This window comes from Magnolia sinica, chromosome 15 (genome assembly GCF_029962835.1).
Source record: "Magnolia sinica isolate HGM2019 chromosome 15, MsV1, whole genome shotgun sequence".
NCBI classification, from domain to species: Eukaryota; Viridiplantae; Streptophyta; class Magnoliopsida; order Magnoliales; family Magnoliaceae; genus Magnolia; species Magnolia sinica.
The window spans coordinates 33,204,494-33,221,324 of record NC_080587.1 but is presented as its reverse complement, the minus strand read 5'-3'; the positions used below and the strand labels follow the sequence as shown (position 1 = coordinate 33,221,324).

At 39.8% G+C, this 16,831-nt stretch overlaps 1 protein-coding gene across 1 annotated transcript; it reads right to left on the bottom strand.

The window, feature by feature from the left end:
- Positions 1–7,086: 7,086 nt before the first annotated feature.
- LOC131226905 (uncharacterized) lies at positions 7,087–9,487 on the bottom strand. Its single transcript, XM_058222612.1, has 2 exons — positions 9,248–9,487; positions 7,087–7,740 (listed from the first exon to the last, which is right to left on the bottom strand). The coding sequence occupies exons 1-2, from the start codon at positions 9,485–9,487 to the stop codon at positions 7,087–7,089; spliced, it is 894 nt and encodes a 297-aa protein (XP_058078595.1).
- Positions 9,488–16,831: the final 7,344 nt, after the last annotated feature.

Below are 16,831 nucleotides of genomic sequence, written 5' to 3'. Positions count from 1 at the left end.
TATGATGTATCTCGGACCAAACTAGAACATTCCATTAACTAACTCCCAAAGAACATTTTCATAAATATGGAGTTCAGACTTTTTTTGTAATTTCCTTTAGTTAGAGATAAGATGGTCACAATACTTAGTGAGTGAAAGGAACTTAGACATGGTATAACTTTCTTACCCTCCACATTGCATGTTAAGCCAAATTTAACACTCCCTAAACTTCAAAGTCACAGCAGGAGTTGTAAATTGGTTTCATTAATACGTCCCTTTAGCTAGAGGTGGTATCTCTCAAAATTTTCAGGACTTAAAAGTGACTAAAGGCCAAGTTATAGAATTTTGGGTAAGTTTTCAACCCTAGGCTGCACATATTAGGATTAGATTTGAAATCCTAGGTGGGTTTAGAAATTTCCAACTCAAACTTCATGTAGAAATCCTTGTCTTAAGACTTACAAGTAGTACTTAGATAATCAGAGTGCGCGCTGGAAGCGTGATGGTCACTCGCATCTATTCACGTAAATTTCGGGCGCTCTCATTAGATGATTACAGGACCTACCCGTGAGTTTAAAATAATCGGGATCATGGACTAATGCAATCATGTGTATGCGATGTGTACGCGGTTTGATCCAAACCCCATATCCTTGTAGATTCTAAGATCTCAATGCCCTGATCAGGCAGAAGATCGAGATTTACCAGGATTAGGGATTGATACGAAAAATCCACTATTTTACGTAGGTAAAGGATTGATGTATCAGGCTCAAACCTACTATGACAATCTATTCGTGTCACTCGGAACACTGCAAAAATCAAAATTTGTAATACACTTTGGGTAGCTAGGGACTATCATTAGAAGTAAAAGAAAATAAAGAGAAAGGTAGAATGTTATCATTAGTGGTCGCCTAACTCTTAGTGGAGGCGATGGGACATTTGATGTAAGTAAGCCTTTAAACAAATCCTTAGTATTGGTTAATGCTAGGACGGTTCTAAATGTTTAGTAGGAATTGATATGCTAAGACTAGATGCTTAGGGGTATGGTACGTTTAAATATGTCTTGTTAACAGTGGAGGACGTGATTGCACAAGTGAGAAATAGAATGCACTATTAAAATAAAATTACTGCATGTAATGTTAACACTTAGGGATACACATAGCATATCTCGGGACAAGGTTTTTGTTAAGGGGGGTAGATTGTAACACCCTGTACTGTCAGTACTCGCGTGTCAACACGTAGATCCAAATTAGCTTACATATATGCATTTACCCACGTAATTTACCTTACACATCACTATCCAAGAACCCTGAATCTATCCATCTTAACCCTTAGATTTTAGATTATGACAACTCACGAAATCATAATAAGATTTGGGATCAATCTGTCCGTTTGACTATCACAAGTTGAACTGTATTGAAATAAATGAAAATCTTATTTGTATAATCTTGAGCGTGATGACATCTCATCATACACCTAATTAGTATAATCGATCCGTATGAAACCAATGTAGGGATCAAAATCACAAGATCCACCATTCATCAGTCTACAACGCCCCGTAGAAAGATACATCTTATTCAACTACCAAATTTCACCTAAAACATTCATTAGGACCCCTAGAGTTATCAATAATGAAATACTAGGCAATCCAATCATTGGATTGGTTTATAATGGTCCTAACTCCTAATGACCTACAGTGTGGCCCACAACATGAATTATATATATAGTGTGCTGACAATAGTAATAATAATATAAAAATAATATAAATACATATATACACATAACAAAATAAATGAAATAAAATAAAATTATTATTATTATATGGGTAGTAACAAGTCTTGAAGATGTGGACAACCCAGGGCCACTTTAGCCGTTGACGATTGATTTGGGGTAAATCTGACCACCAGAACAATTATAATCATCCGTTAAGAGTCAAGATCTGATTGGCATGGCCCACCTGGGTCTCACCATCGACCTGAAACGGGCCAGGGTCCCTATGAAGGGTTCCCAATGTGAATGGACGGTATGGATTATGATACTGACATCTCAGTGGGCCCCTACACGGTGCATGTGCACTAAGGATGCTGGTACACGAGCCACACTGGGACCAGGCCTTTTTGCAAACAAGAAATATCCCCTACCTTTCTCTCTCTGTTTTAAACTGACATAATTCAAACTTATAAGTGGGCCACCACAGCCACTTTCCGAGCCATCCAAGCCGTTCAAATTCTTCATGGGGCCCAGTTTAACAAAACGGTATGGTCATTTGATCACTTGTAATTGGACAAAGGAGATTGAATGCCACCGTCCAATCTGTGCTAAAAACCTCCCGACCCGAGCCTGTGAAAGACGACAGGGAGGACCGCCCTACCTTTTTGGGAAGGACGAATCCCAGCCGTCCGTTGTAAGAGCAATCTCAGTCGTTCTCTCTCTCTCTCTCACTCCTATAAGATGGGTCCTGTAGCCCTAGGAATTTACATGAAGAGGGAAGAAAAGAGAGAGTATAAGAAAGAGAAAAACAGGGAGTTCGTTCCTCACATTGAAGATCGAGTGCATGGTCGGCACCCACCCACCTCAGGTGATCCATCTTCCCTCTATTTATTTTTATTTCTGTGTGGTTTCAATACATTGTAGGAGATGCTCATCTGGACCGGAACCAAGCCCGAGCAATGGCAGGGTTCGGACCAGCCATAGCGATATCAGGTTAGGTAAAACAATGGCCGTTTGAGGCCACACTTCAGGCCTCAGGACGAGTCTGTTTTGAGCTCTGTAGAGCTTCAAAACTAGCTCAGAGGGCAAGCCAATCAATGGCAATAGATTGACTATTGAGACTGTCATTGGGTCCCTATTTTTAGGCTGGGACGGAGCCAACCCATGGCCCTGTTTTGGTCTAGAACTGAGCCGATCCATGACTCTGTTTCAATGGGGAATCCGACCCTATTACAATATCGGTTTCAGCCTGACCTGAGCCAATCAATGGAAGCAGAGTGAGCTGAGAAATCGTTAGGCTGAACCTCTATTTTGAAGCTTGAAAACTGGCCAACTAATGGCCATACTTTCAGGGTGTATCAGTCCAGCAACGACAGGATTTCTTGGGGTGGAGAACAGTTAAGAGAAGGCCATGTCTTAAGTTGAAGCTGAGCCAAATGGTTGCTCTGTTTGGAGCTGAAAAAAGGCCATCCATCAAGCCACCGAATGACCCTGTTTCAGGTTTTGTTTGAGCTAAAAATGGATGCTGATGGGAGCTCTCAGATGGCCCTTGATCAACTTCAGTCCGGCCTCAAGGACTAACCGAGGATTGGGTCGTGAGGGGGTCCCAAACCGGACCGCTGCAACGAGTTCTGGAGAAGAACTCTAAATGCATGCAGAAGCACTTGTTCACGTGAAACGATGGTGGGCTGTGCCATTTTTGGGCCCTGCATAAATGCAGGTGGGCCTCACCCAATGTCAGTGGGCCAACCCTGACTAAGAGCCCTGTATTGACCGTGGACCCCACCAAATGTTGGTGGATTGCTCTAATGCTTGGCCACCATGGGCCATTTGTGTATGAACCATCCATCAGGGACGATGGTCCAGATGTGGGCCATGGGCTAGACGTCCCTCAATGACGTCCAGCGCTGGACGTTCCCTTTGAAAATATATAAATCTATATATCTATAGTAGTGCATATGCACCGTCCACACGATGCAACGTAGGTGGGGTATATCCAGGCCGTCCATCCATTCTGGCTTCAAACATGGGGTCCACCTTGATTTGCGAACATGGAGGGTCCACATGGGACCCACCTGTGAGGTAAATAAAGGGTGCATGCATGCACCAGGACGTTGAAACAGATACATGTATAGTTGAACGCTCCTCTTCCAATTAGTTCATGTAAACTGATTTCAAAATTTTGAGATCTCATCATGACTGATGAGTCTGGAAAATCTGAAGGGTCCACTTGGAGTAGAACCTCATGAAACCCCTTGGTTCCAATTTTTACTTTGAACCAAACTTCGGTGGGCCTTGAAAAGTGAAAATAGTTTCTTCCCTTGATTGAAAGTTATCTTCGCTTTGGGCCACTGGAATCTTAGATCAGGGTGAAAATTCACTGCCTAAGGTTTCTTGGGATTCCACATCTCATGGACCGTTCGGATTCAACACCCATGTGACATGTGCAAAGGTGCTCACGTGCCTGGGTGCATAGGTGAGCATGCCTCATATTCGTACCATCCACTGTGGATACTGGACCATCCATCCATGGACAATGTGTCCAGACCATCCATCTAAGGACGTCCGACCACTGGTCGTGGCTGCATGCAAAGATATTTATATATATATATAGTAAGAATAAAATACAAATAAATAACTAAGATGAGAAGTAGAATAATGTATATGTACTTTCGGTGGCCCCATGAGGGACCCACCAGCCTTTAACATGGTTTGGGTCTGCTGATCTAAACCGTCCATCCACTTAGTTGCTGGACGGCACGTGTGGCCCCCACTATAACACATACAAGACAGTGGACTAGTGAGCTCACCCGCTATATATTTGGTATGTTAGTCGGCAAGTGTGCGGGACCCGTGTGACGTAGGTGTGCATTCAAACCATCCGAGACCTGATGGTCTGATCGTATTGAACCCACTTTGATGTATATGTGTGACATTCCACCAATAGTCAGGTGGACCACCTTGGGTCCTGCCTTGGTGGGTTAGATCGGACCCAGAGAGGGCTCACCCACTGGGCAAATTACGATGGGATTTAGACACCTGTAATGTAAAATGAACCATCGTGATTTTAGGTCATTTAACCAACCCTGGTATTTCAAAAGCCTTAGAATCATTGTCTAATACAATCTAACTTCCTTTAGGAAATTATCCAGGTATCATGGAGCCACAAACTACCTGCAGGAGACTACATCTAGAGACGTGTTACCATAACTCAGGTGATGATTCTTCCCCTTGAGCTTTCCATCTTCTCATTAGCTTAAGTTATAGTTTTTATTTAAATTCATAATTGATATCTCCCTTTATAATCACATGTGTTAGCTGGTGGAAATTGAATTGATGTATTACATGCTTTATGATTATCCTGTATAATTGTTCATGCTTGTGGATTGCTTATAGAACTTAAACTGGTACATTAGTGGGAAATTCCCACATATGATGAATGTACACCCATGCTTGGGATGTAACTTGACTAGTTGTGATCATAATGAACCTTCGACTTGGTGGTTATTGAGTGATGGTCTAGATGGATCATTGATGTGGGCCTAGCATCTAGGGTTGTTATGTCCAATGGCTTTTAAAGATGGTCTTTTATCACACAGTTCTGATACTCGCCCTATGTTGCCTACTTTGATATTGCCCTATGTGGCTTTATTCTAGTATTTTCCCTATATGGGTCTGATGTTTTATACTATGCAACCGTGTGATGCTAAGCCCCATATACTATAATATGATTGGCCACTAGTCGACAGGTTTCCATTAAACATCCCAAGATGGTAGCCTCATGGGCCAGGGATGGTAGTCATGGGATACTATGCCCGAGCCATCGGCCTACGCTGGGCCATGTGCTCCCCGTCGTGACCGTGAGCTTACTTAAATTGGCTAGTTGCAAATGGACTAATAATGGGCAGACAAGTTATGCATACATGGCATATTTCGATGACTTGGATCACTCTGCCCTGCGATTACGCTGCGTGTTGTGCTTATGACCAGTCATTCGATTGTGATATTGACTCGGATTATCATGCCCTGTGATTACGCTGCGTGTTGCACTGATAACCAGTCTTATCCCTGGGTGACGACCCCATTGCCCATCCGGATGTTTTACCCGGGGCACAGACCGTCTGGATGTTTTACCCGAGTCGATCATTATATTCATACATCCATACATCTAACAAGACTACATTTACTCTGTCTTGGTTGTCTGTATGTTTTATACTATTTCTTACCTAATGTGGCGGTGTGTAATCTTGTGGGAAATTCACACTGAGTTGGCCACTCATCCATCAAATATAAAACCGTACAGGTAGTACAGGTGGCTTAAGTGATATGCATGTTCAGACTTGATAAGGAGAAGGGTACGATCACCAGGAATGCATGACTGTATGCTTGGAGGAGTTGTGTGATCTTGCGGCTTATATTTATATGCTTTCTATTATTTCTCATGTATTAGATCATGTAATTCTTGTATTTGTTAATTTTGGAGACATTGGTTTGTATAAGTCATTATGGCATATTTGAATAATAATAAAATTTTTCTTTATGTCGATTTGTCCACACTACGCTCATTTGCTTACTCTGATAAAAGAAAAATATTATATCTGACCATCCTTTAAAGTTAACACTCCGGTTTTTGGGACGCGAGTCATATACTCGGGTCTTGAAAACTGGGGCATTACAGGCACCCTTTCAGGTTTTCACCTCGCCCCTTTTGCTTAAGCATGCTTTTCTCTGTTCTTTTTTTAAATTTTTACCGGGAGAGACGGAGGGGCTTCCTTCATAGCCGGCTGACTGGTTACCTTCCTGTCCTTGTCTTTTGATTACAACTATAAGCTACTTTTGGTGAGATTGTTTAAAGATGTGGGATAGACTTAATTTCTTCTCTTTCTGGGTCTTCCTTTTTGAGATTTCCTGTCTTTTCTTCTTTTTCTTTTTCTTTTTGCTTCCCTCCTTCCCCCTTTTTTTGTTGTTTTTGTTTTCTCTCTTTCTTTTTTGTGCTTTTGTTTTCTCCCTTTTTATGGGAGAAATGGCAAGTATTTCCGATGAGAGAGGTGGCGGATATTTTATTTTTATTTTTAGCGGGAAAATAATGGATACAGCTTTGCGATTGTAATCATTAACAAGGTTAGGTATGGTTACCCGTGGTAGATTTTCACGTTGTCAGCGTTGATGGGCTCAAGAAGATCTTCTCCTCTCAGACTGGTGAGTCGAAGAGCACCTCCTGGGAGTACCTCCTGATTGATCAGCGGTCCGTCCCACGAGGGTTTGAATTTTCCTCTGGGATCTGGCAAGTGTGGTGGTAGGATGCTTCATGATCATGTCACCAACTTTGAAACTTCTCTGGCGGACTCTTTTATTGTAGGCTCGTGCAATCCTTCTTTGGTAGCATTAGGAGTGGTTTAGCGCTCACATGCGCTTTTCGTCTACTAGGTGCAGTTGATCATACCTTGCTTGTTGCCACTCGCCTTCCTCGATTTCACTTTCCAGCGGTATCTGTAGTGATGGGAATTCGATTTCGATTGGAAGCACTGCTTCCATTCCGTATACGAGTCCGTATGGAGTTACACCTGTATCAGACCGTACAGACGTCCGATAGGCCCAGAGTGTGAAAGGAAGTATTTCTGACCAATCATGATATGTTTTCACCATCTTCTCTAGTACACGTATGATAGTTTTGTTTGCAGCTTCGACCCCACCGTTCATTTGAGGATGGTAGGGACTTGACCGATGGCATTGAATCTTGAACTTGTCGAGGAAATCGCCCATCCTTTTATTCACGAATGGAGTTCCATTGTCAGTAATAATGGCTTGAGGGATCCCATAGTGACTAATGGTGTTGTTCTTCATAAACTTGATCACATGAAGTGTTGTGATGGTGGTATATGATGTTGCCTTTATCCACTTGGTGAAGTAATCTACTGCCACCAGAATGTATTCATGCCTGTCCGAAGCTTTGGGGCTGATCTTGCCGATGATGTCCAGTCCCCATACAGAGAAGGGCCATGGTGCCGTCAGGTTGTAGAGCTCGAAAGTAGGTGCGTGGATTTGGTTCGTATGCTCCTGACATTTGAAGCATCTCTTAACGTGTTTACAATAGTCTCTCTCCATCTTAAGCCAATAGTAGCCGAGTCGTAGGATCTTTTTTGCCATCATATGTCCATTCATGTGTGGGCCGCATAGTCCTTCATGGATTTCTAACATGATCTATGCCGCTTCTGTTTCATCCACACAGCGGAGAAGGACTTGGTTGAAGGTTCGCTTGTAAAGGATGCCCCAAGTGATCACGAACTGTGCTGCTAGCCATTGGATGGTGTGACGATCAACTGGTGTTACTCCTTCCGGGTACTTCTGATGTTCGAGATATTCCTTGATATTTATGTACCACGGCCGATCATTTAAGGGACGTTCAGCTTCATCAATCTATAGGCAGAATGCGGTTTCCTCCTAGAGTTTGACGGTGAGTTCCCATTCAGCAACTCCTTTTGGGATCTCTATCATTGAAGTGAGGGTAGCCAGAGCGTCTACAAATTGGTTCTTAACTTTGGGCATGTAAGAGAATGTGATCTCCTCGAACTCTTCAATTAGATTCTCCAGATAGACATGGTATGGGATTAACTTCTCATCTTTGGTCTTCTAGTCACCGTTTGTTTGATTGATGATGAGTTGCGAGTCTCCGAAGACCCGTAGCTTTTTCATGTGGAGGATTATAGCTTCTCTTAGACCAACAATACATGCTTCATACTCAGCTACATTGTTAGTGCATTGGAATGCTAGCCTCCTGGATATGGGAATTAGGACGTCCTTGAGAGAGTAGAGTATGGTGCCTACTCCACTCCCTTTTGAGTTTGCAGCTCCATCAAAGAAGAGTGTCCACTCTCCTGCCTTTCTCTCTTCTTCTTCTTCAATTAGGAGGATGTCCTCATCCGGGAAGAAGGTCTTCAGTGGTTGATAATTGGACAGAGAGTGCGCTCCTAGGTGATCGGCCAATGCTTGCCCCTTGATTGCCTTCTGAGTGACATAGGTGATGTCAAACTCTGAAAGTAGTAGCTGCCATTTTGCGATCCTACCTGTTAGTGCTGGCTTTTCGAACAAGTATTTCAATGGGTCCATACGAGAGAGCAGAAGGATCGGATGAGCGATCATATATTGTCACAATCGCTGTGTTGCCCAAACTAGGGCGAGGCATGTTTTCTCCAAACTGGAGTACTTGGCTTCATATCTTGTGAACCGTCAGCTTAGATAATAGATCACTTGCTCCTTTCTTCCTGTGTCATTGTGTTGGCCGAGGACGCATCCGATTGCTTCTGCTGTGACGAAAATGTATAGCAGTAGTGGCCTACCTAGAGTAGGTGGCATGAGCACTGGGGGGTTCAGTAGGTACTTTTTAATCTTGTTGAAGGCTGCCTGACAGTCGTCATTCTATTCCTTTGGAGAGTTCTTCCATAGTAGCTTGAATATGGGCTCACAAACCGGAGTGAGTTGTGCGATGAATCGGTTGATATACTGGATTCGCTCGAGGAAGCCCTGAATTTCTTTTCGGTCTTAGGGGTGGCATTTGAATGATTGCCTTAGTCTTGGTCTCGTCTACCCGGATGCCATCTTCACTTACAATGAAGCCTAACAGCTTGCCTCTGGTTATATCGAAGACACATTTTTGTGGGTTGAGACGGAGTTTGAACTTTTCTAGCCTGTCGAAGAGCTTCTTGAGGTCTTCGAAATGTCCTTCGATCATGTGGGACTTGACAATCATGTCGTCCACATAGACTTCCATTTCCTTGTTTATCATATCATGGAACAAGGCAGCCATGGCTCGCTGATACGTAGCTCCTACGTTCTGAAACAGCCTAGCTATATGTCCTAGGGGGGGTGAATAGGACTATGCCAAATTATAATTATAACAGCGAAATAAAATAAAGAGATAGCCAAATAAAATAAATCAATTTACAATGTTGAAATAAAATCAACCTCAATAAACAAGTATTGAGAAGTTGATGCGAATTCAGTTCTAAGGACAACCTTAACACCATAAAATCCAAGGGTTTTGGCTGGATAACCTTATTTCTAGAATGTCCTTTATATCAAAAACTCAATCTGAAGAGAAATAAATAATAGTAAGGAATTGAAATAATTTGCAGGAATTTAAATCTAAATTATTACAATATTCCACAAATTTTCTTGAAATGTAAATTTTACAACATTCACATCCACACGTACATCCCACAAACTTGAATGATAAAAGATATAAAACTTAAGCAAGCATTCAAACCACAAGACAAAGAATTATAGTGGTCCACCTGTGTGTACACCAACTATTTCACAACAGCCTCACAGAATGTTACTCCACTCCTTATATCCTCACACAGGGGATATTAACGTTCACTAACAAAATAGGTTTCACAAGTTCACCTAAAACCTTCACAATTGTGTCTTTTTAACTTGGGCTTACACAATCTAAAAACCCACACATTTTAAGTTTTCTGGCTCTCCTCAGATAACCACACAATGAGATTTTTCTGGCGAATCTCAAACAAAAACTAAAAGAATAGAAATTTTACATAAACATAAAATACCTGGATTTCTCCTTTCGTAGCAGCTCAAAAGAACCAATCGGAGTAGAAGTTCGAATCAATGTTTAATGTCCAATACTCACTTAAAATAGTTCTAAGTTCTAATTGATTTTAAATTAAATCAAATGGGCTAGCTCTATTTGATTTTGATTCCAAGAATAAGGAATTACAGAATTTTTCTTTTTCAAATCAGATTGGAATGTAGATCAAAATCAAATAAAAATAAGCTAACAAAAGAAAATATTAATTATGCACAAAGTAGCTTAACATGAACACTAACTTATCTTAGAGTGGAGCCTTGAATTTCTTTGAATTGAGTTATCAAATTTTGAGATTCATGCTCAATTTATAGAAGCAGAAATCACGTCTATGATTAGTCTTAGGGAAACTTCGACTGGTCGTAGCTTCAACGACATTTTGAATTTTTAAGCGCGATCTTTGAAAACTGTTCCACGATTGATCATGGGGTGTCTATGACTGGTCGTGGACCACCTATGACCGGTCGTAGATGACCTAGGACTGGTCGCACACCGCATGAGTAGGTCGCCGTAGTTTGAGTGGAGGGCCCACGACTGGTCGAAGTTTGAGTTGTGAACACACCTACGACCGGTCGAAGGACCTCCAGGACTAGTCGTGGGCTGACGAAAATATTTCAAAAATCTTCAACAACTTAGGACTGGTCTTGGAATTTCATAGACTGGTTGAATCAGTGATAGGACTAGTCGAACATGGTCCAAGACTAGTGTTAGAACAGTCCAAATTCATATATAAATATACAGTTTGAATTATGTATCCGAAATGACCTACCCTAAGGTCAATCTAAGGTCAATCATACCTGGGACATGAAGTATGGACATTGAAACTCCATTCTATCAAATGATTGTTGACCTTTGAGCTTTACAAAGTTTGAGATCTCAACTTGATGTAGCTTGATCTTGAGATCTTCGAAAGCTTGACATCAAACTTCAACTTGAGTTGCTCTTAAGTCGTGAAATGTACTTGAGTCTTGTACTCTTTATTGATGTAGCTCTGAACATTGATGTTTACAGTACATGGCTTGAGTTAGCATGCAGTCGATCATTGTACTTAACTTGAAGCACTTGTGAAGCAGTGTCTGGAACATATATAAGAACATACAAACACAAGACACAAATAGAGTTTTGGCACAAAAAAATTTGACAACCAAAGGAGCATGAGACCATAGCACTTACAATCTCCCCCTTTGTCAAATTTGTGACAAAACACTCTAAAAAAGAATAAGAGAAGCACAACATGTTCAACAAAGAATCATGTACCAGTTATCATAAACTAGCACACACATTCATTTAGAGGCAAGTCTCCTCTATACTTAGTACTCCCCCTGAGTAGCTCACATAGATATTCAAAATAAAAAAATGCTACTTAATCCATAACCAATTAGCTTCAAAAAGTCTTCTCCCCCTTTTATCACAAAATGACAAAGAACACAAGGATAATAATGATAATTAGGAGAGCAAAGTAAGCAAGAGATCAAATAAAGTCCATACATCCAAATATTAAAAACCAGTCAGGTCCAAAGACAAATAAAAACAGTCATACAAACTGAGAAAAGCAAAATAGTATATGAGTTATTACAAACCAGCAAATAAAAACATTCAGTCAGATGCTGAAGAAGGAACAGGAATAGATGAATCAATTTTGGGCAAACCCTTAGTAACGCGCCGCATATACTTGCGCATATAAGAAAATTGAGAAGTTTGGGTTACACGTATTTTAGCCACCTGTTCCTCAAGAGAACGCAATCTCTCATCAAAGCCAGACGACACAAAGTCAGGATCATTTCGAGAATCAAATTTTATTTCATTAAATACATCATCCATATTAACATCCTCTGGAGGAAGATTATCACCCTCTTCTTCATTCACACCTACTGCTCCACCTTCTCCAACATCTACTTGGCCCTCAGCCAATCACAACTTCATTTTGTTTAAGTTGGAGTTGTTGAAAATGAGGTGTTGGATAGGAGCCTCTCCAACAGGCATAGCGACTAGCATGTGAGTAGCTAACAGAGTCATTAATTAAGCAAAGGGAAGATCACTATAACCTGGATGGATACGGAACTGAATGATGGAATGACATATCAAAGAGGGCAGACAAACATTAGCACCGGTGATGATAAAATACAAGATACGAACCATGAATACAGTCAGTTCTATTTTGTTACCAGAACGAGGATACAGATTAGTAGTAAAGATACGATGTAAAACTCTGTATCTAGGTAACAAATATTTAGTTGCGAGGGCATTCCCGTTCTGAGTCCATTAAGCATCCATGTTACAAAGTGCTTTAGTATAAATACGTTTTTTATATTCAAAAACTTTCTCAGCTAGAGTGCTAGGTGGAATACCATCATCCTTAATAGGTATATCCATAAGGCCTGAAATTAAATGACGATCAATAGGAAAAGGCCCTTCTCTAGTAGCAATAGAGAAAGTTAATTGTTTAGTAGAAAATTTAGATATGCATGCAAACATGCTTTGCGCAATGGATTAGTATGCTGCTCCGCCCCAGCGTAGGATGTTATCCCAACCTACAGATTGGAGAAAAGGAAGGAGACCGAAACGAGCGATGTGATCTAAATCAATGGCTTTTTCCACAATGACATCACGTAGACGCAAATCACGCACATAAGATGGATCATCTTCGGGAGACCGTAGATGGCGTCTTGTAATAGGAGTTGATCTAGATGACAAGGGACCTCTAGTATTTTTCTTTTTCCCTATAGAGTCCATATTCTTGAATAAAAATAAGAAATCTCAAAGAAGTAGAGATAGATTTTTCTAGATCAACAAATGGAGAAGAAAACCCCAAAAAGCTCAAGGCAAACTTGAAATCAACTACTCCAATGAAGAAATTGAAGAAAATAAACCATGAATCTACAAGAAAGACAAGCAAAATGCTCTGACCTGGTTGAATTGAACACTCGAGTTTGACTAGTCATAGCTCGACTTGTTGGAGAGAGAAGTGAAAATGAGGAAGAAGAGAGATTTCTCCAAATAAAAGAGGTCAGCGCGCTCCACGACCGGTCTTGGGAAATACATGAACGGTCGTACCACGACTGGTCGTGTATGACCACGACTGGTCGAGTACCGGCCAAAAATTGTATTTTTCAATGAATTTAAAATTTTAACCACAAAAATACATAAACATATATACAATATGTTACAATTATGCAAGAATATTCAATATAAATTGCACATACCAAGGTCAAACTTTAATTTATTGAACCTGCTTTTGTCGAGTAGTTTAGTGAAAATGTCAGCAAGTTGAGTCTCGATTGGAATATATTCCATAGATATTGTTTTTTCTTCTGCTAATTCACGAATGTAATGATACCTAATGTCAATGTGCTTGGTACGTGAATGCTGGATTGGATTTTTAGAAATATTTATTGCACTGGAATCATCTTAATATAAAACCATTGAGTCCTGTGCAATTCCATAATCGCTTAACATACGTTTCATCCAAACAAGCTGAGTACATGCATTTCCTGCTGCGATGTATTCAGCCTCAGCAGTGGAAAGCAATATAAAACTTTACTTCTTGCTAAACCAAGAAATCAAACAATTTCTAATATAAAAACAATCACCACTGGTTGATTTTCTGTCATCTATATTACCAGCCCAATCAGCATCTGAGTAGCTAGCCAACTGAACACTAGTATCATATGGATACCAAAGACCCAAATTAGCAGAACTTGCGACGTATCGCATAATTTGTTTAACAGTAGTTAAATGAGATTCTTTAGGATTAGACTGATATCTAGCGCAAATACCAACACTAAAAGCAATATTAGGTCTACTAGCAGTTAAATAAAGTAAACTGCCAATCATGCTACGATACAATTTAGGATTTACATCTTTACCTGTAGAGTCGAGTCTTAAAGTTGTACTCATGGGAGTATTAAAATTCTTACCATTCTTAAATCCGAACCTTTTAATCAAGTTCAAAGCATACTTGGTTTGAGAAATAAAAATTCCATCGGGTTGTTGTTTTACTTGCAACCCTAGGAAATAATTTAATTCCCAAACCATGCTCATCTCGAACTTAGATTTCATTAAATCTACAAACTCAATAGTCATGTTAGTACAAGTTGATCCATAAATAAATCATCAACATAGATCTGAACCAATAAAATATCATTGTTGTGTTTCTTTAAAAAAAGCGTCTTATCGACACTTCCCAGTTGAAAATTATGACTGAGTAAAAACTTAGTCAATTTCTCATACCATGCCCTGGGAGCTTGTTTTAGACCATAGAGAGCCTTTTTAAGACGGTATACATGATCAAACCCTGTAGGTTGTTCAACATATACCTCTTCATGTAAATCGCCATTCAAAAAGGCACTCTTTACATCCATTTGATAAATCTTAAATTTTCTATAGCATGCAATAGATATAAAAAGTTTGATTGATTCAAGGCGAGCAAATGGGGCAAAGGTTTCATCGTAATCGATGCCTTCAATTTGAGTGTACCCTTGTACAACCAGTCTTGCCTTGTTTCGAATTATATTTCCAAGTTCATCAGACTTATTTTTAAAAATCCACTTTGTTCTGATAATGTGTTTATCTTTAGGTCTAGGAACGAGATACCATACATCATTATGAACAAATTGATTAAGTTCTTCCTGCATGGCAACTATCCAGTTTTCGTTAGAAAGAGCTTCTTTTATGTTAGCCGGTTCAATTTGGGATGTAAAGCATACATAATTACATATGTCTTCTAATTATCTACGAGTGCGCACACTAGTGAGAGGGTTTCCAAGAATCTGAGTAGTTGATAATCTTTAACAGTTCTTAATTCAGAATTAACTTGATTTGATGAATTTGAAATGGTCAAGCTGTATGTCCTAGAGGGGGGGGGGAGGGGGGGGGGGGCGAATAGGACTATGCCAAATTAAAAATAAATACAGCGAAATATGAAACAAAGAATAGATAGCACTATACACCCATCACAGTATAAGAATGAAAAGCAACCTAAAATAGAGAAATAGAAACAAAAATTGTTATAAGGACGACCTTACACCAAAAACCAAAGTTTATAGTAGGACAACCTTATTTCTAGAACAAATAATGAAACTGAAGCTCAACGTAATAAAGAGATAGCAAAAATATAATGCTGAAATGTAAATCTAAATTATTACAACATTCCCCACTGATCTTGAAATAAAATGATTACAACATTCACACATACATTCCACAATTCTGAATGATAAAAGATAGAAAATATAAATCACACATCCATAACACAGAATTATAGTGGTTCACCTGTGTGTTCACCAACTGTTAAACAACAGCCATACAGAATGCTACTCCACTCCTAATATCCTCACACAGGGGATATTAGCGTTCACTATCAAATAGGTTTTCACAGGTTCACCCAAAACCTTCACAATTGTGTCTTTTGCAAAGGGCTTACATAATTCAAAAACCCTCACTTTTGAGTTTTCTGGCTCTCCTCAGATAACCAACAACTTTGAGATTTTTCTGGCTTAACTTTAAATAAAACCAAACAATGTAAATTACACAAATTGTAAAATACCTGATTTTCTCCTTCGTTGTAGCAGCCCAGAAGAACCAAGTCAGAGTAGAGATTTGAATGTCAAAGTTCACTGTCCGATACTCACTTTATAATGGTTTTAGGTTCTAATAGATTTTAAATTAAAACAAAAGGGCTAGCTCTAATTGATTTTGATTCCAGAAAAAGGAAAACAACAATTCCTCTTTTCAGATTAGATTGGAATGCAAGAAATAAAATCAATTAACAAAGCTAAAGAAAGAGAATATTAAATATGCACACTTGGCTTAAATGGAGCACCGACTTATCTCTCAGAAGACCGAATTAAATTAACTTAAATTGCTTAATTTATTCTGAGATTCGTACTCTATTTATAGGTGAACAAATCATGTCTTCGACTGGTCTAAGGACCTCTACGAATGGTCATAGAACTAACAGATATTTGAAAATTCGGGCGCGATAAGATTTGGCAGTTCCACGACTGGTCGTACGATCCCTTCGACTGGTCGTAGGTGGCCGAATTTCAATGCTGTTCTTTGAGTCGTAAGTCTACGACTAGTCGAAGATGCAGTCGACACTGTTCTACGACTGGTCGAACAGTCCCCAAGACTAGTTGAAGCCTAACGAATTTTTTTTAATTTTTATAACAAACTTACGACTGATCCAGAAAATGTTTAGACAGGTCAAAGCAGTGCTAGGACTAGTCGAACAAAGTCCAGGACTAGTCTTAGAATAGGCCAAACTCACTTATATAAAACATATGAATTATGTATCCAAAATGGCCTACTCTAAAGGTCAACCTAAGGTCAGTCATACCTCGATAGTGAAGTAAGGACATTGAAACTTTAGAGACGAGTGACCTTTGAAAGTAATGGAGCTCGAAGTCTTGATGTCGTTTAAACTTGAGAGCTTTTCGAGATCTTAAGATTGAACTTGAAAGCTTCTTGAGATCTTGAGGTTGAACTTGAAAGCTTCTTGAGATCTTGAGGTTGAACTTGAAAGCTTCTTGAGATCTTGAGGTTGAACTT